Source organism: Aspergillus multicolor, assembly GCF_047715735.1.
Source record: "Aspergillus multicolor strain CBS 133.54 unplaced genomic scaffold BDW74scaffold_1, whole genome shotgun sequence".
Classification (NCBI taxonomy): domain Eukaryota; kingdom Fungi; phylum Ascomycota; class Eurotiomycetes; order Eurotiales; family Aspergillaceae; genus Aspergillus; species Aspergillus multicolor.
This window is the reverse complement of record NW_027395952.1, coordinates 2,088,238-2,109,847: the sequence shown is the minus strand read 5'-3', so window position 1 is coordinate 2,109,847 and position 21,610 is coordinate 2,088,238. Positions and strand designations below refer to the sequence as shown.

General features: G+C 52.9%; 10 protein-coding genes across 10 annotated transcripts; 5 read left to right on the top strand and 5 right to left on the bottom strand.

Annotated features, from left to right (window-relative positions):
• Nucleotides 1–2,218, top strand: BDW74DRAFT_7149 (putative alpha/beta hydrolase). The gene is made up of 2 exons (XM_073733524.1): nt 1–509; nt 563–2,218. The coding sequence occupies exons 1-2, from the start codon at nt 348–350 to the stop codon at nt 1,994–1,996; spliced, it is 1,596 nt and encodes a 531-aa protein (XP_073590000.1). The 5' UTR covers nt 1–347; the 3' UTR covers nt 1,997–2,218.
• BDW74DRAFT_7158 (uncharacterized protein) lies at nt 2,218–3,836 on the bottom strand. The gene has a single exon (XM_073733528.1). It carries the CDS (start codon nt 3,724–3,726, stop codon nt 2,440–2,442), a length of 1,287 nt encoding a protein of 428 aa, XP_073589999.1. The 5' UTR covers nt 3,727–3,836; the 3' UTR covers nt 2,218–2,439.
• Nucleotides 3,837–3,976: 140 nt separating this feature from the next.
• BDW74DRAFT_172740 (TatD family hydrolase) lies at nt 3,977–5,215 on the top strand (the record flags this gene model as incomplete). Its single annotated transcript, XM_073727639.1, has 1 exon — nt 3,977–5,215. One exon carries the CDS (start codon nt 3,977–3,979, stop codon nt 5,213–5,215), a length of 1,239 nt encoding a protein of 412 aa, XP_073589998.1.
• Nucleotides 5,216–5,315: 100 nt separating this feature from the next.
• Nucleotides 5,316–6,278, bottom strand: BDW74DRAFT_142694 (GPI anchored serine-threonine rich protein). The gene has a single exon (XM_073722760.1). It carries the CDS (start codon nt 6,270–6,272, stop codon nt 5,583–5,585), a length of 690 nt encoding a protein of 229 aa, XP_073589997.1. The 5' UTR covers nt 6,273–6,278; the 3' UTR covers nt 5,316–5,582.
• A 1,839-nt stretch (nt 6,279–8,117) lies between these two features.
• On the top strand, nt 8,118–9,231 carry BDW74DRAFT_142692 (uncharacterized protein). The gene is made up of 2 exons (XM_073722759.1): nt 8,118–8,422; nt 8,469–9,231. The coding sequence occupies exon 2, from the start codon at nt 8,852–8,854 to the stop codon at nt 9,221–9,223; it is 372 nt and encodes a 123-aa protein (XP_073589996.1). The 5' UTR covers nt 8,118–8,422; nt 8,469–8,851; the 3' UTR covers nt 9,224–9,231.
• Nucleotides 9,232–9,296: 65 nt separating this feature from the next.
• On the bottom strand, nt 9,297–11,168 carry BDW74DRAFT_6940 (aldehyde dehydrogenase). Its single transcript, XM_073733477.1, has 4 exons — nt 10,529–11,168; nt 10,080–10,473; nt 9,573–10,015; nt 9,297–9,515 (listed from the first exon to the last, which is right to left on the bottom strand). Exons 1-4 carry the CDS (start codon nt 11,008–11,010, stop codon nt 9,371–9,373), a joined length of 1,464 nt encoding a protein of 487 aa, XP_073589995.1. The 5' UTR covers nt 11,011–11,168; the 3' UTR covers nt 9,297–9,370.
• BDW74DRAFT_6939 (uncharacterized protein) lies at nt 11,169–12,097 on the top strand. The gene has a single exon (XM_073733476.1). It carries the CDS (start codon nt 11,328–11,330, stop codon nt 11,886–11,888), a length of 561 nt encoding a protein of 186 aa, XP_073589994.1. The 5' UTR covers nt 11,169–11,327; the 3' UTR covers nt 11,889–12,097.
• Nucleotides 12,098–13,635, bottom strand: BDW74DRAFT_6938 (protoglobin family protein). The gene is made up of 5 exons (XM_073733475.1): nt 13,588–13,635; nt 13,252–13,463; nt 12,932–13,158; nt 12,832–12,875; nt 12,098–12,740 (listed from the first exon to the last, which is right to left on the bottom strand). The coding sequence occupies exons 2-5, from the start codon at nt 13,406–13,408 to the stop codon at nt 12,308–12,310; spliced, it is 861 nt and encodes a 286-aa protein (XP_073589993.1). The 5' UTR covers nt 13,409–13,463; nt 13,588–13,635; the 3' UTR covers nt 12,098–12,307.
• Nucleotides 13,636–15,827: 2,192 nt separating this feature from the next.
• exg1 (glucan 1,3-beta-glucosidase) lies at nt 15,828–17,596 on the top strand. Its single transcript, XM_073733493.1, has 3 exons — nt 15,828–16,189; nt 16,238–16,620; nt 16,677–17,596. Exons 1-3 carry the CDS (start codon nt 16,116–16,118, stop codon nt 17,459–17,461), a joined length of 1,242 nt encoding a protein of 413 aa, XP_073589992.1. The 5' UTR covers nt 15,828–16,115; the 3' UTR covers nt 17,462–17,596.
• BDW74DRAFT_184677 (putative importin 11) lies at nt 17,597–21,388 on the bottom strand. The gene is made up of 7 exons (XM_073730870.1): nt 21,072–21,388; nt 20,908–21,008; nt 20,717–20,854; nt 19,649–20,661; nt 19,123–19,595; nt 18,882–19,070; nt 17,597–18,829 (listed from the first exon to the last, which is right to left on the bottom strand). Exons 1-7 carry the CDS (start codon nt 21,234–21,236, stop codon nt 17,732–17,734), a joined length of 3,177 nt encoding a protein of 1,058 aa, XP_073589991.1. The 5' UTR covers nt 21,237–21,388; the 3' UTR covers nt 17,597–17,731.
• Nucleotides 21,389–21,610: the final 222 nt, after the last annotated feature.

Here is a 21,610-nt window from a genome sequence, read left to right as displayed (position 1 = left end):
TCGAACATCTCGAATCTTTCGACTCCGCGATCTATCTACTACTAGTACTCTCTCTTGCGCGTTATTCATTGATTATAGACAGGTCCCTCTTATCGCCGCATCCGCCGAATTTCGCTCGTTTTCGCGCTGACGTCGATTCCGGGGATAAGTTGAGAGCCGGTCTTTTCTCCGTCACGACTTCGCCTCCTTGACCATTAATGACAGAGTAGCAGACGGAGAGCTCTTCTCTACTGTTACTCTTGACGTTTGCACGACTAAACGACAAAGTGCTACCCAAATCGCTACTCCCTCCCAGGGCTTCTATCTTTAAACCCCCGAAATACGCTCTTTCTCGCCTGGCGTCTTCAATGGCATCGGAATCACTAAACTCGTCCCGGGGCGAATTACAAAATCGGAATCAACAGGATTCCACATCTGACGCTCTTCCTCACGCAGCCCGTGGAGCTGCGGCCACTCCATCGCCCATGTCCTGGTTTCCTCTAGGCTACAGAGAGGGCTTCAGTCAGTGGGTGAGTTGTCCCTATAACAGACGCCAGCTTGCCACACGCTGACATTCATGTAGTGGGCTGCTAAACCCGCCGCAGCAGCTGAGCATGCTGTTCTCTCTTACCTTCCTTACCTCCAACATCAACCTCCCACTCAGTTACAAACAGGCAAAACGATAAATGGCTCGAGCGGCGAATCCGCAAGTTTACAATCTGCGGATCAGAGTCAGCTAGGCGAGGTCGCGGCCACTTCTACCACCGACGACCCATACGGCCCTCGGCGATGGCTCTCGAGTATGGTGCAGCTCAGTGGCAAGAACCGGGCACTTAATGAGTTTTCCGTGGAGAGAGTAGGCGAGGAGGCAGACCAGCACCTGGTTATGCTCCACGGATATGGAGCGGGTCTAGGATTCTTTTACAAGAACTTCGAGCCTCTGAGCCGGCTGCCGGGATGGCAACTCCACGCGCTGGATCTTCTCGGCATGGGTCGCAGTACCCGACCACCATTCTGCATCAAGGCCAAAGAACGCGAGGAAGCGATCCGTGAGGCTGAAGATTGGTTTGTGGATGCACTGGAAGAATGGCGCATAAAGCGCAAGATCGAGCGTTTCACCCTTCTTGGGCACAGCCTGGGCGGCTACATAGCCGTGAACTACGCTCTCAAATACCCCGGCCGCCTCAACAAGCTCATCTTGGCTTCACCCGTCGGCATTCCAGAGGACCCCTATGCCGTTTCTTCGGATCTGCCCGAGAAGCAAGACCAACCGGCCATTGCAGCTTCTGCCGCGGCAGTGCCACCTGCAGACACTGCCCCCAAAGGCGACAATAACATTCTCCTCAGGGGCCCTCCGGCCGACGCCTCCAGAGGAGATCGCCCTCCGCGCCGCACAGTCCCGAAATGGTTCGCTTACCTGTGGGAAGCCAATATCTCACCCTTCACTCTTGTCCGATGGGCGGGACCCCTCGGCCCCCGCCTTGTCTCGGGCTGGACATCCCGCCGCTTCTCGCACCTCCCCGCCGACGAAGCGAAAGCCCTTCACGACTACTCATACTCGATCTTCAGCCAGCGCGGTAGCGGCGAGTACGCACTCGCATATATCCTCGCACCAGGCGCCTTCGCCCGCAGCCCCCTCATCCGCCGAATTCAAGGCCTCGGCCGACAAATGATTCCCGCCTCCACACCGCCTCCTCCCTCATCCTTGTCCTCCACAGCCAACACCTCCGAAGCAGCTGAACCCCGTCGCGAAAACGGTCTGCCGGTTATATTTATGTACGGAGATCACGATTGGATGGACTTCCGTGGTGGACAGGCCGCCGCTGCCAAGATTCGAGAAGAGAAGCGCCGTGTCCTAGAAAACGCCACGCCCGCGGAGCGCGAGGCGGATAAGGGATCGGCCAAAGTCGTTATGATTCGGAACTCAGGACACCACGTTTATCTAGATGGTTGGGAGCAGTTCAACGATTCTGTCCTCTCAGAGATGGAAGAAGTTACGAAACGAGAGAGGACTTGACAGTGACGGTAATGTTCACTCCAACATATATATTGTACAGTGTGTCTTTTTGTTTTTCTGAAGCGATGGGTTTGAGCAAGTATCATGTTTGGTTTTGATAGGTGTATAGATCAGCGACGTCTCGGCCATGGCCATTGCGAATGGGTGGCCTTGAGGCTTGTCACTTACAGTTAGGCTACACCTCTTTCAGCTTCCATAGAAGTATACAGGTATGCACGGATACGAATAGAGATGCGATCCTGTCGGGTTTATTTTGGTCATCAGGTCATCACTATAAACAAAGAAGCATAGCGTGAAATTGAAGCCACGGCAGATTTTGTGCAGATACAGATCAGGTCATAAGGTGGTTATATATCTTCAGATATGGGGGAAACTAAGAATCAGTAGCACCAAACAACGCTCGAACGTCAACTTAGAACAAGTAAGAAAATGAGATATCTGTCTCAACGACTTCCTAAACTTGGGGCAAGGTACGTCTGAGCTTTCCTAATAGCTCTAGCCGGCTTACGCTCTTCATTCGGGGTCGTATTGCTCGTCGTCTGAGACCCATTACCGCCGCCGTTATTTGTGCTCAACGGCTGCAAGGCGAAATAACTACCAGCTCCTGGGGCGCTACTCGCAGAGCCGAAGCCAAAGCCAAAGCCTGCGTTTGGAATCCAATGGTCAGACAAAGAGGTATGGGACTTTGAGCGCAGGGCGTTGGCCCTCGCTTGCATGACCGTTTGGGACATGGCCTGTCCGTGGTGAGAGTTCTGATTCTGGCTCTGACGGAGCTGTAGCGGAGAGGGCGGAGGTATTCCAGATCCAGCTGGAAGCGAAACGGACAGCGCGGACGTGGTCACTGACCTCCGATGATGCCGCTTCTGGCCCTTACTCTTGCTCCGTTTGAGGTCTGCCGCTGGGGCCGCGGAGACTATCGATGGGATCCCCGCAAGACTGTTCTTCCTGCTGCGGCTGCGCCAGGGGAGGTGCGGCTGGGGTTCTGGGGATACGGAGCTATCGCCATATACCGCATGCGCCAGGTTATGCGAGCTGGCATTGTTGCTGTGCCGGAGCGTAAACGGAAGCGGCTGCGAGGGGAGCTCTAGGCGACTGTTGATGGATAGCCAGGCGAGGTCGTCAACTTCGTCGCTGACGCTGTTGGATTTTGTGGAGGACGGCGTTGTCCGGCCGGAGCGGTAGCCTGGGGACTTCATGCAGGATGGTGGACAGCGCCAACCCCCGAGCCCTTCGAATTCACGGTCTTCGTCCCCGTTCATGAGGCTGAAGAAGCCTGAGGAGTTTCTGTGCTGGCTGGTAATTCCGGTTTTGTGTCTATTCTCGAGGTAGGATGGGATATCTTCGTTCATATTGGGGAGGGCATCTTGGCTATCTAGGATGGCGTTGGATGAGCCCCCCGGGCCTAGGTTTGGGCGGCCGCTTCGGCTTTGGTTTTGGCCTTGACCATGACCTCGAAAGGCGGGCGGAGTATGGCGGAGGCCATAGTCTGATGAACGGCGTCTATTTGGGGTAGGCGGGCCCGAGACGCTGAAGCTGAGGAGAGACCAATTCGGGGAGGGTGGGATCGTCAAGAAATTTGTCACCAGGGCGTAGCATAGCTCGAATGATACGATAGAAAGCTGGAAGAAGAGCGCTAAACAGGACAAGAAGATGGTGAACGATGCGGTTATGGCGAGAGGGATGGAGATAAGAACAAGGAGTGGCAGCGTTAATAACGTTGTCATGGACATGTAGGCGACTATCCGGGTACTGTATCTGATGGTCAAGGCTCAGTTGCACACCATACGGAGATCAGACAATGCATAGGTATACTTATCTATCCGATTCCGGTGGATAACGGTTGGTGCGGGGAAGCATGTGATAGTAGTAGTATATGCAGGTCAGATGTAGGTAGCCTATCATGGCCTCAGGCATCAACATTGACGTAGTGTCATAGGATGCTTTCTCACCATGCTTCCTCACCAACCCTCCAGAAACACCATGAACCAGCCTGAATTCCAAGATGAATCCAACTTTCCCTGGGGAATCGGCGTGTTCGACGGCCACTGCCATCCAACAGACACCATGGCCTCAATCGCCGATATCCCACACATGAAGGCAACCACGCTCACAGTCATGTCCACGCGGGGTGACGACCAAGACCTCGTCCTCCAAGTCGCATCCAATCTCAACGAATCCAACGAAGGCAACGAAGACGCAAAACAGCGCATCCTCCCCTGCTTCGGCTGGCACCCCTGGTTCTCGCACCAAATAATTGACGACACAACAACACCCGACAATGAAGAGAAGAGCCCCGACGAAATCAAAAAAGCCCACTACAGCAGCGTCCTAAAACCCGCACCAGACGAAGCCTTCATCTCCACCCTTCCCACCCCAAAGCCCCTGTCCCAACTCCTCTCCGAAACCCGCTCGCGCCTCGAACGCTTCCCGTCCGCGCTCGTCGGCGAAATCGGCCTCGACCGCGCCTTTCGCCTCCCGCAGCCCTGGACACCCGAGGAACACGAGACTCGAGACGGCGGGATGACGCCGGGTTCGCGCGAGGGTCGCCGCCTCTCCCCGCACCAGGTTCGCCCGGAGCACCAGAAGGCCGTCCTCGAGGCGCAGCTGCGTCTAGCCGGGGAGCTGCAGCGGCCCGTGTCCGTGCACAGCGTGCAGGCGCATGGGGGTGTAATCGAGGTCTTCAAGGGGTTGTGGAAAGGCCACGAGCGGAAGATTGCGTCGCGGCGCGAGCGGAAGCGGAGGGGGAGTCATGTCGACGCTCATGCGGGGAGCGATGCGGAAGATGGCGAGGATGGTAAACAAGCATTGAAAAAGTCTAACGGTGCGGGTGCAGGTGCAGATGCAGGGGAACATCAACACCCGACCCCAGTCCCCCCCTTTCCGCCTAGGATATGCATGCATTCATATTCCGGGCCGGCAGAGACGCTCAAACAGTATTTGCACCCGACCAATCCGTCAGACGTTTACTTTTCGTTCTCGAGCGTGATAAATTTCAGTCATCACTCGGACAAGTCAATCGCGGTCATCAAGGCCTTGCCTGACGACAGGGTGTTGATTGAGAGTGATCTGCACATTGCTGGGCAGCAGATGGATGATCGGCTCGAGGAGGTGACTCGGCAGATCTGTGAAATTCGCGGGTGGGATCTGCGGCAAGGGGTGCAGCAGCTGGCGGATAACTGGAGGCACTTTGTTTATGGTGACGCGCTGTCAGATTCTTAGTAAATGATACATTCCATCTACTCTGTAATTCGAACCAGGGTCGATGTAGATTTTATGACGTCTTCATAGATAGGAGTGGCTGGGGCTGAAGATATTTACCCCTGACATTCAATCACACTAAACCAGAAGCGGGATCACAATATGTATAAGCAACCATAGCATGTTTTAAAGTCGACTAATCGTAAACCATAATATATGGTCAAGTAAGAATTGTAAAAAAAATAACTTCTCATATCCATTAATTAGATACACGAACAGAATCGAAAAGTACATAAAATGAGACAAGAGAATAAAGGTTTGAGTGCCCGCCCAATTAAACCATCACGGAAGCATCAAATCATCCAAGCCCTCAAATCTTTTTCAGCGCTTAGAAAGCGAGAACGGCAGCGACACCGGCGGCGACAGCACCGAAGCTGACGGCGTTGCGGCCAGCAGCGCCAGTGAACTGAGGAGGAGCAGGGGTGAAGGTAGGGGTCCAGACGGGAGCAGAGGGGGTCTGGATGAGGGTGCTGCTGGTACCGGTAGGGATGACAGGCACGGAGGTGGAAGCGCCCTCAGGACAGGTGGTGGTGGTGAGAACGGTGGTCTCGGTGATGGTGGAAGAAGGAGCCTCGGTGGGCTGAGCAGTCTCGGTGGAAGCGGAGGAAGAGGTGGTGTCCTGGCCGTAGTTGGGGTTGCTGATACCGAACTGGGTGGACCACTGGTAGGCACCCTTGTCGGCACCGGTCTCAACGACGAGGAGGAGACCGTAGTGGGTGACATCGGGCTCGAGCTCGGTGCTGGGGGTCCACGTGAAGTGGCCGCTGTTGCCGATGCTCTCAGCAATGGCGTACAGAGGCTGGACGTTCTCGCTGGGGCCACGGAGGAGGACGAGGGAGACGGAGCCCTCGGTGGTGGGGTTCCAGGTGATCTCGTAGGGCTGGCCAGCAGGGACCTGTTCCTGGAGACCAGGGGTCAGGATGGCGTTGCCGCTGGGGCCGACAGAGTAGTCGGGGGTGGTGTAGGCAGAGGCCATGGCCACAAGGGCAGAGACGAGACCGGTAGCGAAGAAACGCATTTTGTTATGTGTTTTTGTGGTTTATCGTGAAGGTACGAGGTCGTGAGTGGTGGTCTGAAAGAGAGCGACTGGTCTTCGAAGAGACTGGATGCAAGGAGTCTGAAAGAATGACTGAAGGGCTTTAAAGCACCTTTTGAGTTGGATGAAGATTGGAGAGAGAGAAGCTGAGTTGGAAGGAGGAGCGAGGGGGCGAGGGGCGCAGGGAAAGAGCTCATTTTAAATACGGAATCTGGTACACATGGCCCATCTCGCAAGCTAAGCACGCTACTCTAGCGGACTCATTTCCTGCTCTGGCCCTCTGGGGCCTCAGAAGCCTGCGGCTCATGTCTGCTTTAGTGGGTCGACCGAGAATTACACGAGAAGAGGCGCTCTGATTGATGGACAGGCGGCAACTGGATGTAACTGTAAGGCGGGAGCCGTCCACGGTCCAAGTGTGTCTGTGACCCCTGCATTGTTCGTCTAAGACTAGGATTTCGTTGGTGGCTTGGAATGTGCTGAGGGCTACAAGTTCACAGGCAGCGAAGGAGAACACCGGCGGGGCAAGGAGGAGGTGAGACTCGACGTTGACTTGCTAGACGCTCAGTGGGCCAATCCACCGGGGAGACAGACCAGTTCAGTCTGGTTGGGCTGAAGCGCGAGATGAACCCTTGATTAAATCTGGGATTGGTGGGGATTGAGGCTAGCATCAGCCAGGAGATTACAATATTTTACATGGCTCAGTCCGAGCTCGCCAGGAATTGCCAGACAGTGTCTTACATTATAGACTCTCGAGTCTGATAACCAGCGAGTACTCGGCAGCCGTTGTCTTGGAGAGCGTCAAGCCTCGAGCAAGGAGTTGACTGAGACATTGACAGCGGCCAGGGACCAGCAGGGTTTCATGAATCATGGATCAAAACAAACCCGGGAGATTGTCGGGTGTGTTGAGCGCATGATTCGCCGAGATTTCTGGTCCCTGAAATGCTGCAACGTATCATTGGCCGGCCGGTTATTCTCGTATTTCTAGTAAGCGAGACAAGCTGAGAGGTCCCATGGACCTAACGATAATCAACCCCGGAAGACTACCTATAGACCCTCGAAATCAGGATTGGGTGTATTGTTATGATGAGATCTTCTCCCAGACAAGCATCCCTTGACCCTTGAGAGTCTGTACTCAATAAGAATGATCCGCGAGAAGACCATACCAGGATGAGGATGATGAAGTCATGGCACGTTCTGCCGAGGAGAGATTTGCAAACGATCCTTGGGGACTCATCTCCTTGTTCCTGAGCGGCGAGCGCTAACTGGGGCGGGGGCGCACTGCTCGGATCTTAGCCCCCATTTCCGGAAATTATCTCGGTCGATTAAAATGAGCCTAAGCCTTTCAGCTTGCTCATTGGATACATGGGGCGCCGTGGAAGAATCCCCGGTGGGCAAACCGCACCCACGATGTGCCTGGAATTTATTCTTAGCATAATCTGGGTTTTGACACTGCTTTGACTTTGAAGCCAGGAAGGAAGGCTGAAAGAGCAAGATGATGGCTAGAAAAGAAAACATCCGCAGCGCGCACGGTTGCGGTTGAACAGATCGACCTCGGCTCGGCAGACTACTGTACAAAAAAGTCGTTGCAGGAAACACAGGTGTGTGACTGACCACGGCCCCTCGCTTACACCGTTCAGGTACCAGCGGTGCTGCGGTCTAGATGTGTCGTAGTCTCGTAGAGGAGTCGGGGGGCGTCGCTACTACTGCACCTATGCTGCGCCCAGCCATCCACAGCGCTTCGCCCTCGAAGATGTTCCCCTTTTTGGGATAAACAAGGCCGGTCCCTGACTCCCTGAGGCTCCCGGCTCCGTTAACAAAAAACAAAGACAAGAAACATGGCAAACGTGGCACAAAATGTCCGAATTGTTCGTCTGTGATACTCGAGATACGTAGACTACCTATTGTCCCGCACCCCCGGCCGAACTTAGGCAACCACCACTGTAACCTCCGTAACCCACAATCTACAATCTAAGCATCAACTTCCACCTGGCACCTCAACTACTCTGAAACTGAACGATCTTTTCGGCCCGCGTCCGAGTCCCTCTTTCATTTGAATATCATTACTTTGACTTGCCATATCCCGTGTGACCCGTGCCTTTAAATTGGTGATCTCTTGCGATAAATTGCAATTTGTGAGTGATCTTGATGAGATCTCGACTTTCAGGCTAACAGCGCAAGTCCGGGACTAACGCTGAACGGCTCCAAGAGTCCGAACTCAGTCTCTGCCCGATGGAATCCTCCGACGTTTGGTCGCCTACGCTACTGCTTCTAGCGAGTTTAGTCTATTCACCGCTGTAACGTTGGTTCACGGAGTAGAGTCTACAGAAACCAGAGGGGCCAAGGGTCAGGGCTGATGATTTGAAATTCCTTTCAGCTTTGGAGTCCACGGACTGCGGCGAATTGTCTGAGCTTCTAGCCCTGTGAAGTCTATCCGACTCTAAGGAAGATAAAGTGGGCCATGGTCCGTATGGGATGTGCTCATGGCTATGCTGTCTAAGCCTGCTATGCTGCATGCAAAGGTGCGTTCGGCGTCTCAACTCTGAGGCATCAATTTTCACCGCATGAAACTTAGGCAGGTGGCAGATGATAGGTTTGATGCAGGCAAGACTCGAGCTAAGCTTCTAATGGGGCTTTTGTTGCTGTCTGCGACATGGACGTCAACAACACGGTTTTTACCTCTTGGTCCAACTCCAAACCCATCGTCGGCACATCGTTGCGGCCATGTCCGGATACTCGGCCTGCTCTTCGTATACTCCGTATCCCTGGGGTCTCAGGAGGGGATGATATTTTATTTGGATAGGCCGACAACGGAGAGGAACAGAGCGAAGTCACAGCCTCCGGGCTTCAAAAACCCACCAGATGGAGTCCAATGGGTCCACATTTACACTATTGGATTATGGGAACTCCGATTCGTCGATATACACCACTGTTGAACAATTCTTGGTGATATGAATAACTATGATGGTATCGCTTCTATATGTCCTAATTCAAATCGTCAAATTATGCGGAAAGCCGGATATAATGGGCCTTTACGCCGGGGCTGTAGTGAGCCAGTCACTCCAGTCACCAGAGATATCACCTCACTCCTGCCAGGTAATAGTTTTGGTTTGCACCCACTCGTCATAACCAGTGGTGCCGCCAAACCGGCCGAATCCACTGCTCTTCCATCCGCCGTGAGGCAGAGTTGGCTCGTCGTGGACCGTCATTGAGTTGATATGAACAGCTCTGAAAGTAACCATGGTCAGCAAACTCGTTTCGTGAGATGTGAAGAAACAAACGTACCCGGCTTCGATCTGTTTGGCCACCCTCAAACCGCGGAACAGATTGCCCGTAAACACTGCCGATGTAAGGCCATATTCTGTGTCGTTGGCCAGCTCGACGGCTTCCTCCTCAGTGTCAACGACGATGAGAGACACTGTCGGCCCGAAGGACTCTGTGGCGTAGAGGTCCATCTCCTTAGTGACGCCTCCGACGATAAGGGGGCGCAAGGCGTTGGCACACGACTCGCTTCCGTTAGGGTCGCCGAACACGACGTTACCGCCCTTTTCGAGGGCATCGACTACCAACCCCTTGTTCTTCTTGACTGCGGCAGCGGCCACAAGAACGGGGGCCGGGGCATTCTTGCCGAAAACCTTCTCTGCCGTCTCAACCAGTACCTCCTGAAATTTCTCTGCTATAGAGCGCTGCACTACTATGCGCTCCGTCGACATGCAAATTTGACCAGACTAGTGATGAGCGTTAGCTTTCAACTGTCTACCGCAAAGCATGCTCCGATGTACAGTCACTTACGTTTAAGAAAGCTCCCAATGTACAGCTCATTGCGGCTTTCTCAAGGTTGGCATCATCCAAGATGATCGCTGAAGCTTTACCACCCAGCTCAAGCAGGACTGGCTTGATGTACTTTCCAGCGGTGGAAGCAATGATTGAGCCGACAAGAGTGCTTCCCGTAAAGCTAATCTTGCGCACATCTGGGTGGGCAATGAGCGCGTTGGTGACTGCAGGGGCATCCAAAGTTCTATGATACAGAACGTTCAGGCAGCCCGCGGGAAGGCCAGCTTGCCGCAAGACATCACCAATCAGCCAAAAACATTTTGGGGACAGCTCGGACCCTTTGAGAATCGTTGTATTGCCGGCGGCCAGAGGAAGGGCGATCGAACGAGTGCCGAGGATAAATGGCGCGTTCCTTAAAACAAACGTCGGTCAGCGAGCCGTCTCCTTCCTCAGAGGGATGAACGTACCAAGGCGCAATGCCTAGAACAACGCCATATGGCTGCTTTATCACTAATGCACTCTGTCCTTCATCAGCCACAATGGGCGCCTTGCCCTCAACGGCAGGAATCATCCCCGCGAAATCCCTCAAAAACGAAACGCCGGCCATGAATGTCTTCTCTACGAACAGCTGCCCGGCTCCAGTCTCTTCCATCTGGGTCTTGATGAACTCATCCTTCCGTGAAAACATGATATCGGCAGCCTTGCTCAGGATGGTCCGGCGCTCGTACGGATGCGTCTTGCTCCAGATAGGAAAGGCAGCCTTCGCAGCCGCTACGGCGCGGTTTGCATCGTCAACGGATGCGGCGGCGCAACGGCGGAGATGCTCGCCGGTTGCTGGGTTGTACACATCAATCACATTGTCTGTGTGTACCGACTCATTGTTGATAATGAGCGGCAGCGTCGCGCTGTTGCCATTGGTATATGTGCCGTTGGTATGTCCTGCACCCATTGCGTCGAGAGTACGTAGGTATGACTGCGACCGAATTCCTGTATGCGGGGAAGAACAAAAAAAAAATTGTCGGCTCCGGAACGTGGGGGAGGAAGAATATAAAGAGCCTGGCTACCCGAGCGGGACCGGACCTTGGGGCCGAAAGGTCTTCAAGAGCCAGGCCTTGATATTTGACGTCTTGCTCGTTTTCAACGCGCGGGCACTGGCTGTACCACTCGAATAAGGGCGTCGAAACAGACGCGGTTCGGAGACGTGGGGCCGGCAGTTGTCAAGGATGAAGATGGCCGTTAGGAAGGGCACAAAGTCGCTGTCATTGGATGGGAACGCTTCCTCTTCCCAACGCTCTCCTCAAACGGTCGCAGAGTCGCAGACCGGCTCTTGCGCGGGGATACTCAGCCGACCTTAACGACCGTTTAGCTCAAGATCGCTCTCTTTCTTGCCTCATGAGGCCTTACCATGAATCCGTGGATGGGTATGCATGGCCAAGGTGGGTTTCAATTGGCTCGTTTTTTCGCCCCTTTCTCCCCGGACAGAACGTTGGAAGCCCGTATATCCGGGAAAACGGTAACTGGCCGGCTTGCCAAGTTTCCCCAAATCCGACCCTTGCTCGTGTCCGCATAACTCAATTGTTGGATAGCGATTTGGTATATTCATTCCGGGGATTCGAAGATGGTGAGTTCATTCCGCGGAAAGGAACTGCGCAGCAAGGTTATGCACAGTTCTCCCCGAGCGAGGAAGCAGCCGCGTGGAGCCCAGGTGGCGGCTGCCGTGTGACCGTTTCCAGGTGTCCTCCAATCGAGCTCGGCTGGCTGCAGGGATATGTCTGCTCCAAAGTATACCCCAGACCAGGGAGTTCGAAGATCACCAATAATCGTTGATTATCCGTTCTGACACTGGTCTATCGTGACTGGATAATAATGCCGTTCGTTCGCTCGCCTGCGTTCTGCTGTCAAAGTCAACGTGGGGCGGCCCCAAAGGCTTAGTCCACGTAGACACCGTCGATCGCGCACGTCAAGCTGAAGGCTGAAGCAGGTGAAGACTCAACACTGATATTATGCCTATATATCGTAACAAACGCTCTGAACGGAGTAACGCAAGAACAACTAACCAAGACTAATCAAGACAAAAAATCCAACCCAACTATTTATCAGTATGCAACACCATCCCATGCAACGTCGAAGAAACAAGGAAAATCATCATCATAAAATTTTCTTGTTTATCCGTCGCAAACGCCTGCAATGCTTTATCATACTCGTCTAGTTCATCCCTTCTCTCCAGCTTTTCGCCGTGTCACCCCCTACTTCCCAGCCCAGATCTTAGTCTGCGACACCGGCTGCACCATATCGGCAAAGGGACACGCAGAAGTAACAGACGGCGCGATGCTGGCACGATCGTCTTCTACCGTGCCGGACCGCGAGGAAGCGCTGCTGCTGCTGTCGCCCAGGATCTTCTTCTCGCCCAGATACCCCTCCTTATCGTCAGCGAGGTACTCGGACATCTCATCGGCGAACTCCTCGCCATCGCGCATCCGCCAGCGCGCAATCAGGTCGTTCTGGATCCAGATGATCTTGCTAATCGCCCTGATCATGGCAGTTTTGCGCGCGATGGGCAATGTCGGGTGCGAGAGAAGAGCCTCGGTGAAGAGGTCCTGGATGTACCCGAGACAGGCGCCCATGTGGATGTACTCGATGTTCAGCGGGTGGATGCGTTCCTGCGCTACGTGCATAATGCTGGTAGCAAGAGCCTCATTAGCCCCGTCCGTCCATCCATCCAAGCAACAAACCACAGTGCCCGTAAAGGGAAAAGGCGCATTGTACTCACCCAACTTTATTCAAATAACGCCAGAAGTCCATTTGCATTGGGTCCTGATAATGTTTAGATAATTCGAAATCACTTTAGATAACTTCCGAGGTTGAAATACCGTCACGATCTTCGTTAGGTACCACCGCAGGAACATCTTCCGGCGCATGATGGGCGGGCTGTCCTCGTTGTAGAAATCTTCGATTGGGGTCTCGTTTGCTGTGTCTTTGGTGTGGAATGAACGTGCCGTGATATCGTACTCGAGGAGCTTTCGGTAGACAAGGTTCACGACGGCGGGGATGAGTGTCTTGATGTACTTTGCGCCGGAGGCGAGGGCTTCCATGTCGCCTGGATAGTAAAGAAGGGTTTGTCAGTCATTGCTTCTCCTCGTGTTTGCCAACTCCTAAATAGGTCGGTGCGGCTAGGTAGGGGTCGGCATACTGGAATTGAAGTCGAGAAAGTCCTTTAGGTAGTTGATTCGTGCTTCGAGCCGGGTGTACAAGGACTTGCGGCTGATTTTCTTGACGGGGCGGCCGTCGAGTTTGAAGTAGTCCATTCTGTCGGCGTTGCCCATCATTCGGGCTGGTTGATCGTCCATCTTTGCTGGGTTGTGGTGTAGCGGTTTGGAAGGTAAGGGATTGTGTCAACTAAGCCTGTTGATATTTGTGGAAGATTAGATTAGGCGTCCGTGCAGTATGTAGAAGGATTATTTATATAGGATGGAGAAGGATTCAGAAGGATAAAATGATATGACCTGGATGGCATGGGGGGTCATACGGTAAGGTTATATACCACTACGGAAGATAACCTCCGCGAAGCAGGCAACCTGTCAGATCAAAGGAATAGAAAATACTTCGAATTGACGAAAAGACGATCAATCTCTGTCCCGAACCTGCACGGAAACAAAGTGGAAAACATCACGTCAACAGATGAAGACATCTGCTCCGGCAAAAGGTTTTGCAAAAAAAAAAAAAAAAAAGGTTGACCGTGGTCCGTTTCAGAAAAGATCGTGGAGGATCAACCTATCAAGATCTCTCTCGATGACAAGGATCCTGAAATCGCCGACACGCCGAAGGCCTAGGTGGTCTGATTATGGGGTCCCTAATATAGCTCAATCTGTATAAATGAAAAGTACACGTGCTATCGTGGGTCTTTGTGACGCACCTTGTCAATGATAGCCCTAAGAACTCGGGAGACTCCCGACATCTTCAGGATCTTTTCTAGAAGCCTGTTCTCGGGGATTGCCGAGAAGAATATATCGAGCGACGCTGTGGCCAAGTCCCAGGCCAAATAGATAGGTACGAGACTGTGTAGCAGTATTTCAGTCGCATACAGTCGGGCCCTGGAGTCATGGAGTTGGTCGGGGAGTTCACAGATTCAATTGCGGTCAATCCCGCTCAGAAAATGTCATCTAAGCCAGTAGTAGCCGATATGATGAAAAACAATACATAGCACTGGGTCCTTGACGCATCATTTTGGGCGGTTCATCGCGTGATTATTGATCGGAACCGTTCTCAAGTGGCCTGTCAGCCCGAGCCGTGATTGTGGTATGGGGCTCGATATGGCCTGATGTTCTGCTTGCGGCCCGGTTTTCTCCTAGACATCCTCATCCTCGTATTCGGTATCCGTAATCCAGAATTTCTCTTTTGCCAATGACCAATCGATGGCAAACACAGACTGAATCAACTCAAAGATTACCGCCGCCAGGTTGTGTTTATCAAGGTGACCGCGGTGAGGCTCGTTTGATCTTGCACCCCATTTTCGCATCTCGGTTTCTAATCAGTGGTACGGTGGCCTCGCATCTCGGAACGCAGTAGTCTAGTTCATCAAGGGTTCAAGAACTCCACAATATGCATGCAAGGATCGAACGATTCTCGGATTGTTAAACCGCCGGAGCCTGGGATTGCCGTTTTGCTCGGTGTCCCCTTGAATCTTCATCCACTCCAAAGCCCGTCTGAGATACTTGGCGCCAATCCTAAGTCTCCGACGGTGGCCATGATTTCAAACTAGTCAACGAGGTAACGTACGGCGAACTCACCAGGATGGTGGCAATAACAAGACTTTGCGTACCTTGGTGACCTCCAAAGATAGGTGCAGATGCTTGCCATAGCAGGAAGCTACTTCAGCAAGCCGCAGAAGAAGACGATTCACGGAAGACGCAAAGCACGTATCTCTGCTGGCCCCCAAACTTAATGCCCAGACGAACTGCATCATCCATAGCTTCTCAGATGTACATTAAACCATTCCGGGTCTAGGATATGGACCCCTTGCTTGATCCATGGTGGTCCTGAAGGAAGCAACTTGTCCAATTGATGCCGGAGGATGCCGATCAGAACCAGTTCGTGAAGACCACGGTCGCTGAGCTCCATCCAGTTTGCCGGGTACGATCGCTGTCTGTGCTCTGCAAGGCATTTTCGGGTGTTTCAAATCCTGATGGGCCCGCTGTGGTGATTGAGATGTTGCTAGCATGGGTATCCGCCGATTTGCTCGATCTGAAAACGGAATTTCTGCTAGTCAGGAACGCGTTGATTGGACATGGACAGTATCTCATCTAGAGACCTGTTGCCTATCTGGAATCAGTACAATCGATGCGGTTGACGCTTGTCCATAGCATGTCTCCGTGGTCGAAAATAGAAGGATGCATTGCAGGGTGCCGCTTACTCTCCGGCCTGTTCCTGAGCAAACAATGCAGACACTTCTGAGACAGTTGGGGTCGCTTCCCCCGCATTCCTGAGTAACAGACATGACAGGGGAAGACCTCGTGGTTGGTTGAAAGTTGAAAGTCATTGTCATCACGTGTTGGTCGCTTTCCGGATTCGGCCGTGGACGCCCATGGATTCTTTGACTTTCATGGTTTCCGGCACTCTTGAACAGACTTCGCCATTCCCCGGATGCGGAGAGAGTCTGGCTGAAGCTTCAACTGGACTTCATTTCCGGGATCAACAGACGCATTGGAAACATGTCGGGGTCCTCGCCCGTAAAGAGGCCGGGAGATGTTGACAACCGGACTAGGCTTCCACAGCAACCACCGCTCTTTCTTGTGCCTGACGCACAACGCCCTTGGCTTGTTCGCTCCTTCTCTTCGCCGTTCTCCTTTGCTTCCGGTTAATTCTCCATTCTAGAATCTTGCCTCTCCGCAAGCAGCATTCCAGTGCATTCTCCATACAGTGATAATACTCAACTTATTGTTCGGTTGCATTTCATTAGGCGCAGCCTTTACTACTGCTCGGTTTATTTAAAGACGAAGACATCCATCACCCCTTGAAACTCTCCACGCCAACTTTCTGTGATTGTGCGGTTTCGGAATGCTTTCCCGGATCTCGCAAGTGGCCTGTTTGGCCCTCACGCTTTTGACCACCAGTGCTTCAGCTGCAAGCCTGTGAGTTATGATCCTCCAAAGCTCAAGTATCTGGCTCACTCGTAATAGTCTACGGTCTCGTGCACCCGCCACTACCGATCAAATTCGCGGAGTCAACCTTGGTGGCTGGCTTGTCCTCGAGCCTTGGATCACCCCGTCATTGTTCGATGCTGCTGGAGATGGCGCCGTCGACGAGTACACCTTGACGAAAGTTCTAGGCTCGGAGAGAGCTGCAGCTATTCTGCCCGAGCATTGGAGCACTTTTATCACGGAGGAAGACTTCTCGCTCATTTCTCAAGCAGGCCTGAACTATGTCAGGATCCCCATAGGCTACTGGGCGGCTGCTCCCCTTGATGGAGAACCCTACGTTCACGGTCAACTTGAGCATCTTGATAGTGCCGTTGCCTGGGCCAGAGCTCACAATCTCAAGATCATTTTGGATCTGCATGGTGGTAGGTCTCTACTGAAGTGAAGAGCAGAGTATCTTGATAGCTAATGTTTTGACTAGCACCGGGCTCGCAGAACGGTTTCGATAACAGTGGACGCAGAGGACCTATCGGATGGCAACAAGGAAACACCGTACCACAAACTCTTCTTGCTTTTGAGGTCTTGGCCCAAAGATATCTACCCGATGATGACATTGTCACGGTCATTGAGGCCCTGAATGAGCCTCACATCCCTGGCGGCATCAACCAGGACCAACTCAAACAATACTACCAAGAAACCCTGACAAGAGTGCAGAGAAACAGTCCCGAGGCGACACTGCTCTTCCATGACGGATTCTTAACCACGGAAAGCTGGAATGGTTTTTTGACCGGGGAGAACGTTATGGTGGACACCCACCACTACGAAGTATTCGAAGATGGCCAGAATGGATGGAGCATTGAAAAGCACATTGACGCCGCTTGCCAACTCGGCCGTCAGCATCTCCAGGCTGTCGATAAGCCCGTCATTGTGGGTGAGTGGACAGGAGCTCTCACTGATTGCACGAAATACCTCAACGGCAAGGGCATCGGAGTTCGTTTCGACGGCTCGCTCGCCGGGCAAGCAGCAGTCGGCCCTTGTGGAAGTAAAAGTGTCGGTAGTGTGGCTGGTTTGAGCCCAGATGAGATTTTGAGCACACGCCGCTACATTGAAGCCCAACTGGATGCTTATGAGCGGAGAAACGGCTGGGTGTTCTGGACTTGGAAGACCGAAGGAGCCCCTGGTTGGGACATGCACGATTTGCTCGTGAACGGTGTTTTCCCTCAGCCGCTGACTGACCGAGAGTTCCCGAACCAATGCAAGTTCTAACTCGACGATAAGCTCTTTGCGTTTGTGCTAGCCGCTTCTTTTGTTATCAGCAGTCATTCCCATATCTATTTTACTCCGGTGGCTTTGTTGAAGTTCGACTAGAAGCAATTGATATTCATAAATCACACCGTTTCGTCTATAGGGGTATTTAAGCTATGTAGAAAGGGATATCATCACCCGGGCAATGCATACAGGCGACAGGAATCTCTCCAATTCGAAGCAATGGGAACAATGACTTCGCCGAGGTGGCTAGGAGGAAACTATGTCAGATCAGAGCAACCGCAGCGCAGCAAAAGCCGCGACCACATCTCGATCAACATTGACCAACCAATCCTCCTGGAACCGCTGCTCGCCTCCACAGCCTACAATCAAAGAATGCAGCCTCTCGCGCACAAAGTTCCGAATATTGGTCTTGTGCACGACATCCGAACTCTCCCAGTCGCGCCGCCGCGTGTTCTCAGGCGGCTCCGTATCCTCATACGTCCCTGTCTGCGCATTGTTCCAGTAGATGAGGTAATCACCACCGCGGGGGTCACTGGGATCACCCTCCGTCGTGCCCTCGGCCAACTCGGTGATGATATCGGTCCACACATTGAGGTACGATTGCAGGTGGTTGAGGATGTACGCTGGAGGCTGGGTATTCGGGCCGTTGAGGGTGAGAAGCTGAGTTAGGGCTAGCGCATGCAATTTCTTCTGCGTCGCGGTGCCGATATTATCGTAATGCGCGAACCACTCGGTCAACAGCCAGGTGAGGACGTTCTCCGGCACCTGCTCTTGAGACTGTGTGTTGTTGCCGAGGGTATTACTGCTCGAGAAAGCGGCTGTGATGCCTGAGACGAAGAGCGTGGGGTGTGCGAGGGCGAGACGCGCAAGGACAGAGAAGTAGTCTGTTTCCGTGCCGCCGTAGATGTGGGTTTGTTTCTTGTTTGGCCCTGTTGTCTGGCTTGCTTCGTAGGCGGTGTGGAGGCTTTCGAGCAGGGTCGTTAGGAGCGAGCTGTCGAGTAAGGAGCTGATGATGACGCGGTATGTGTTTTCGCTGCCGTTGTCGACAGTTTCCGCGCCGCGGATGGCGAGTTCGATGAGGCGGGCGACGTAGCCGCCGCGTTGGCGGAGGGTTGGTTCGAGGAGGGCCTCAAGGGAGGTGAAGAGCTGGAGGCGGATGCGGTCGCTGAGGATTTCCTGCGGGGCGAGGATGATGTATGATTCTGCGATTTGGAGGGCTTGATTGACGCCATCGACGGCTGTTTCGAGAACGGGGAAGAGGGCGGGGACGAGGGAGAGGATTTCGGGAGAGGGGGGTGAGGGGGTCTGAAGCATGATGGCGCTCCAGAGCTCTAGGGCGTCTTCTAGGAGGTAGATCATTGTGTCCTGATGGGCTATTAGTGGTTAATCTCTATTTTTGGGGATTCATTGAACATACCGAAGTGGGATCAACCGAGTTACGGATCAGAGGCAAGACGATCGAGTGGTATCTCATTGATTCTTGCTTGAGCGAGTAGATCAATGCTCCAAGTAGTGTGAGGATAGCCTGCTTCAGCAGATGTTCTTCGCCAGAGCCGTCCCACAATGGTGGTAGTAATGCTAGAATCGCATCGGAGAATGGAGCAACCTTAGAAAAATGTTAGCAAGCAGTTCAACCATTAGAAAAACGGGGAACAAACGTTGTCTTCCATCCTGGTAACAGCCAATCGCACCGTGTCGAGCAAGCCCATCTTCGTCTCAGAGCTCTCAACTTCCTGGACCAGGGACATGAGGCTTCCGAAGATGGACGGAGCGAAGGGCTTAAAAACGACCGGGTTGAATTCAAAGACATCAAGCACATGCTTCAGCTGCCGCCCGGCAGTGATACGGACGACGAGGTCATTCAATGGGTCTTGATTGTTGAGCAAATGCTGGAATATCTGGTAGATTGATTCCCAGTTCATCTCGCTAGACTTGACAGGTACCCATTGACCAAGAAGAATTGCGATTCTTCTCCTGAGCACGTTGTACCCAGGTTCTTGAACCTGGACCTCCGGGACGAGAGTGGTTTGCAGGAAGTTGATGAAGTCGAGGTGCTTCTCTAAGCAAGCTGCGGCCAATCCAATGGCCGAATACAAGGAATCCTTCAACAACACATCACGGTTTTCTGGGCCTTGAAGAATGATCGTTAGTCGGATGATAACAGACCGTAGGGGTGATACTTACTTGCGAAAGACTGGAAGACAGTCAGTAAGCGAGGCACCAGCAGGTCCTTGAACTGGATAACCAAATCAAGGAAAATCTTTTCCGAGCAAGAACGTATCGAGAACTCCCAGGCTTCGGCAATGTCCTCCTCTTTCCGCTCCCAATCCTCCGGCTCTGTCTCCCACTCTTGAAAGTCATTCTGCTTGAAACGGAAAAATTGCGTAACAAGCAGCTCCATCACATGGACGACGAAATCTTCTGTGAAAAGCTGCGACTTGATAAGCTCGACGGCTTGCTGCTTCTCCTCTTTATCTTGCGGGGTCTGGTACTTGAATGACTGTGCAGGGTAGAAAGCCATCCTGGAGCAAGCCCTAAGGAGAAGCAGAGCTCTAAGGCCTGCCTTCTCCATGAAGGTCTTGTCCGACTCACCATCCGCGCCCAACTGGCTGTAGTTCTCTCCAAGCTTGACTACCAGCGTCCAGTATGATTGAACTAGCGGTATACTGTTCGGGAGCAACGCAAAGGACGCAGCACGGTCCTTGGCCATCTCCACGTGAAGCTTAGATAGCTGCAAAAGGTGCTTCTCCACAAACCTCTGGACTTCTCCTGGTAAAGTCACAGAGCCGCTGACGAGAGCAAACAGTCTGCTAAACTGGGAATGTGTCAAGGACCAGAACTCTTGTGCGTCTTTGTCTCGGTTGGGGTGCTCATATCCAGCCACAAGCAAGCGTCTAAGGACCTTAAGAGCGATGAGACTCTGCTCCATGGCCTCCGGAAGCCCCGCGGTTCCAAGATTGCCTTGCTCTAGTGCAGGAGCCCATGTGTTCACTTTATCCACGTATATGCTGCCCAGAACATGAAGGATCTCCGGAGCGATCGACTGTAAGCTCTGGCGCGTTCTCTGTAGCCGGGCGGTCGACAATTCCTTGATAATTTGTAGGAGGATGATAAGCGTTCGTGGAAGCTGCAACGGGTTTGCGCCAGGTTGAACTGATGAGCGGAGGGAATCGATGACTGTGGGGATTCCTTCAGGCCTTTGACGTGTAAGCATCCAGTTTGAGACACATAGCAAAAAGCTCTCCCACTCACCATTCTTGCGGATACTCGAGGCGCATGATCTTCGCGAGGACAAAAGCATTGTGAAGAGCCAGGAGAGGCGCCGGTTCTACCACGCCGGCTTGTAAAGCCCTGATCTTAATGTGTTCCTTCTCGTCTTTCTTGATGGCACTATCGAGCTTGTCAGCCAAGCTCGTTCATATATTCCCCGGAGAAACTCCTACTTCGGTGCCGTCCTGCGCCAGTATTTATCAATTCCGTTCTTCATCTGGATGATAGCGAGGTATCGAGCTTCGTTCGGAACCGACTGATCTAAGAATACATCCTACAGAAGTTAGTTAATGTCCATTGACAATACTGCAACGAAGCAAGGCCGGCATGTACATACCTGGAGGAACGTGTAGTACTTCTCCTGTTTTTCCCAGTATTGGAGTTGCTTGGTACCAGTTTGAACCTGCTGTTGCGTAGAGCTAGCAGCTTGTATCAAAGAATTCAAGACATTTTGCGACGTGAGAGGGTTCGACTCCCCTGCCAGCTCAATAACATGAGCCATAGCGGAGAAGTGATGGAGCTCCGATCGAATCAACGCTTATGTAGGTTTCAGCTCAGGGGGGAAGCTATAACTCAGAGTTGGTGCAGGTAGTAACAGTCACAGGCCGACAAGCCATGTAAGCAGGAAGGTCAAAGTCAAGAAGCGGTTGGCAGGCTGGTGTTGTCCAAAGCGTGTTTTCGGCGAACCTTTCTTGCATTGATACTCTTTATGCTGGCTCCCCACTTGCGGCATCTCGGCGGAAGATTGTTCTTCCCCGTCCGGCCAGCCCTAGGTCTTGACCCTGGCCGCTAAGCTACTCTGGGACATGGACTTAGGGCTTGCTGTCTTTTGCCTTCTCCTTAGGTCTCTATCAACTTGGTATCACCTTATCAAGG

Excerpts from the sequence above, each read along its gene's own strand:
- BDW74DRAFT_7149 (XM_073733524.1), top strand. The coding sequence starts at position 348 with ATGGCATCGGAATCACTAAACTCGTCCCGGGGCGAATTACAAAATCGG. Across the intron at positions 510-562 it reads GAGAGGGCTTCAGTCAGTGG|TGGGCTGCTAAACCCGCCGC; the intron begins GTGAGTTGTCCC and ends ACATTCATGTAG.
- BDW74DRAFT_7158 (XM_073733528.1), bottom strand. The coding sequence starts at position 3,726 with ATGTCCATGACAACGTTATTAACGCTGCCACTCCTTGTTCTTATCTCC.
- BDW74DRAFT_142694 (XM_073722760.1), bottom strand. The coding sequence starts at position 6,272 with ATGCGTTTCTTCGCTACCGGTCTCGTCTCTGCCCTTGTGGCCATGGCC.
- BDW74DRAFT_142692 (XM_073722759.1), top strand. The coding sequence starts at position 8,852 with ATGAAACTTAGGCAGGTGGCAGATGATAGGTTTGATGCAGGCAAGACT.
- BDW74DRAFT_6940 (XM_073733477.1), bottom strand. The coding sequence starts at position 11,010 with ATGGGTGCAGGACATACCAACGGCACATATACCAATGGCAACAGCGCG. Across the intron at positions 10,474-10,528 it reads GTTCTAGGCATTGCGCCTTG|GAACGCGCCATTTATCCTCG; the intron begins GTACGTTCATCC and ends GTTTGTTTTAAG. Across the intron at positions 10,016-10,079 it reads CATTGGGAGCTTTCTTAAAC|TCTGGTCAAATTTGCATGTC; the intron begins GTAAGTGACTGT and ends GCTCATCACTAG.
- BDW74DRAFT_6939 (XM_073733476.1), top strand. The coding sequence starts at position 11,328 with ATGGGAACGCTTCCTCTTCCCAACGCTCTCCTCAAACGGTCGCAGAGT.
- BDW74DRAFT_6938 (XM_073733475.1), bottom strand. The coding sequence starts at position 13,408 with ATGGACGATCAACCAGCCCGAATGATGGGCAACGCCGACAGAATGGAC. Across the intron at positions 12,876-12,931 it reads ACCTAACGAAGATCGTGACG|GACCCAATGCAAATGGACTT; the intron begins GTATTTCAACCT and ends AAACATTATCAG. Across the intron at positions 12,741-12,831 it reads CGTTATTTGAATAAAGTTGG|CATTATGCACGTAGCGCAGG; the intron begins GTGAGTACAATG and ends TCTTGCTACCAG.
- exg1 (XM_073733493.1), top strand. The coding sequence starts at position 16,116 with ATGCTTTCCCGGATCTCGCAAGTGGCCTGTTTGGCCCTCACGCTTTTG. Across the intron at positions 16,190-16,237 it reads AGTGCTTCAGCTGCAAGCCT|TCTACGGTCTCGTGCACCCG; the intron begins GTGAGTTATGAT and ends CACTCGTAATAG. Across the intron at positions 16,621-16,676 it reads CATTTTGGATCTGCATGGTG|CACCGGGCTCGCAGAACGGT; the intron begins GTAGGTCTCTAC and ends TGTTTTGACTAG.
- BDW74DRAFT_184677 (XM_073730870.1), bottom strand. The coding sequence starts at position 21,236 with ATGGCTCATGTTATTGAGCTGGCAGGGGAGTCGAACCCTCTCACGTCG. Across the intron at positions 21,009-21,071 it reads AGTACTACACGTTCCTCCAG|GATGTATTCTTAGATCAGTC; the intron begins GTATGTACATGC and ends TAACTTCTGTAG. Across the intron at positions 19,071-19,122 it reads TTACCAGGATGGAAGACAAC|GTTGCTCCATTCTCCGATGC; the intron begins GTTTGTTCCCCG and ends CATTTTTCTAAG.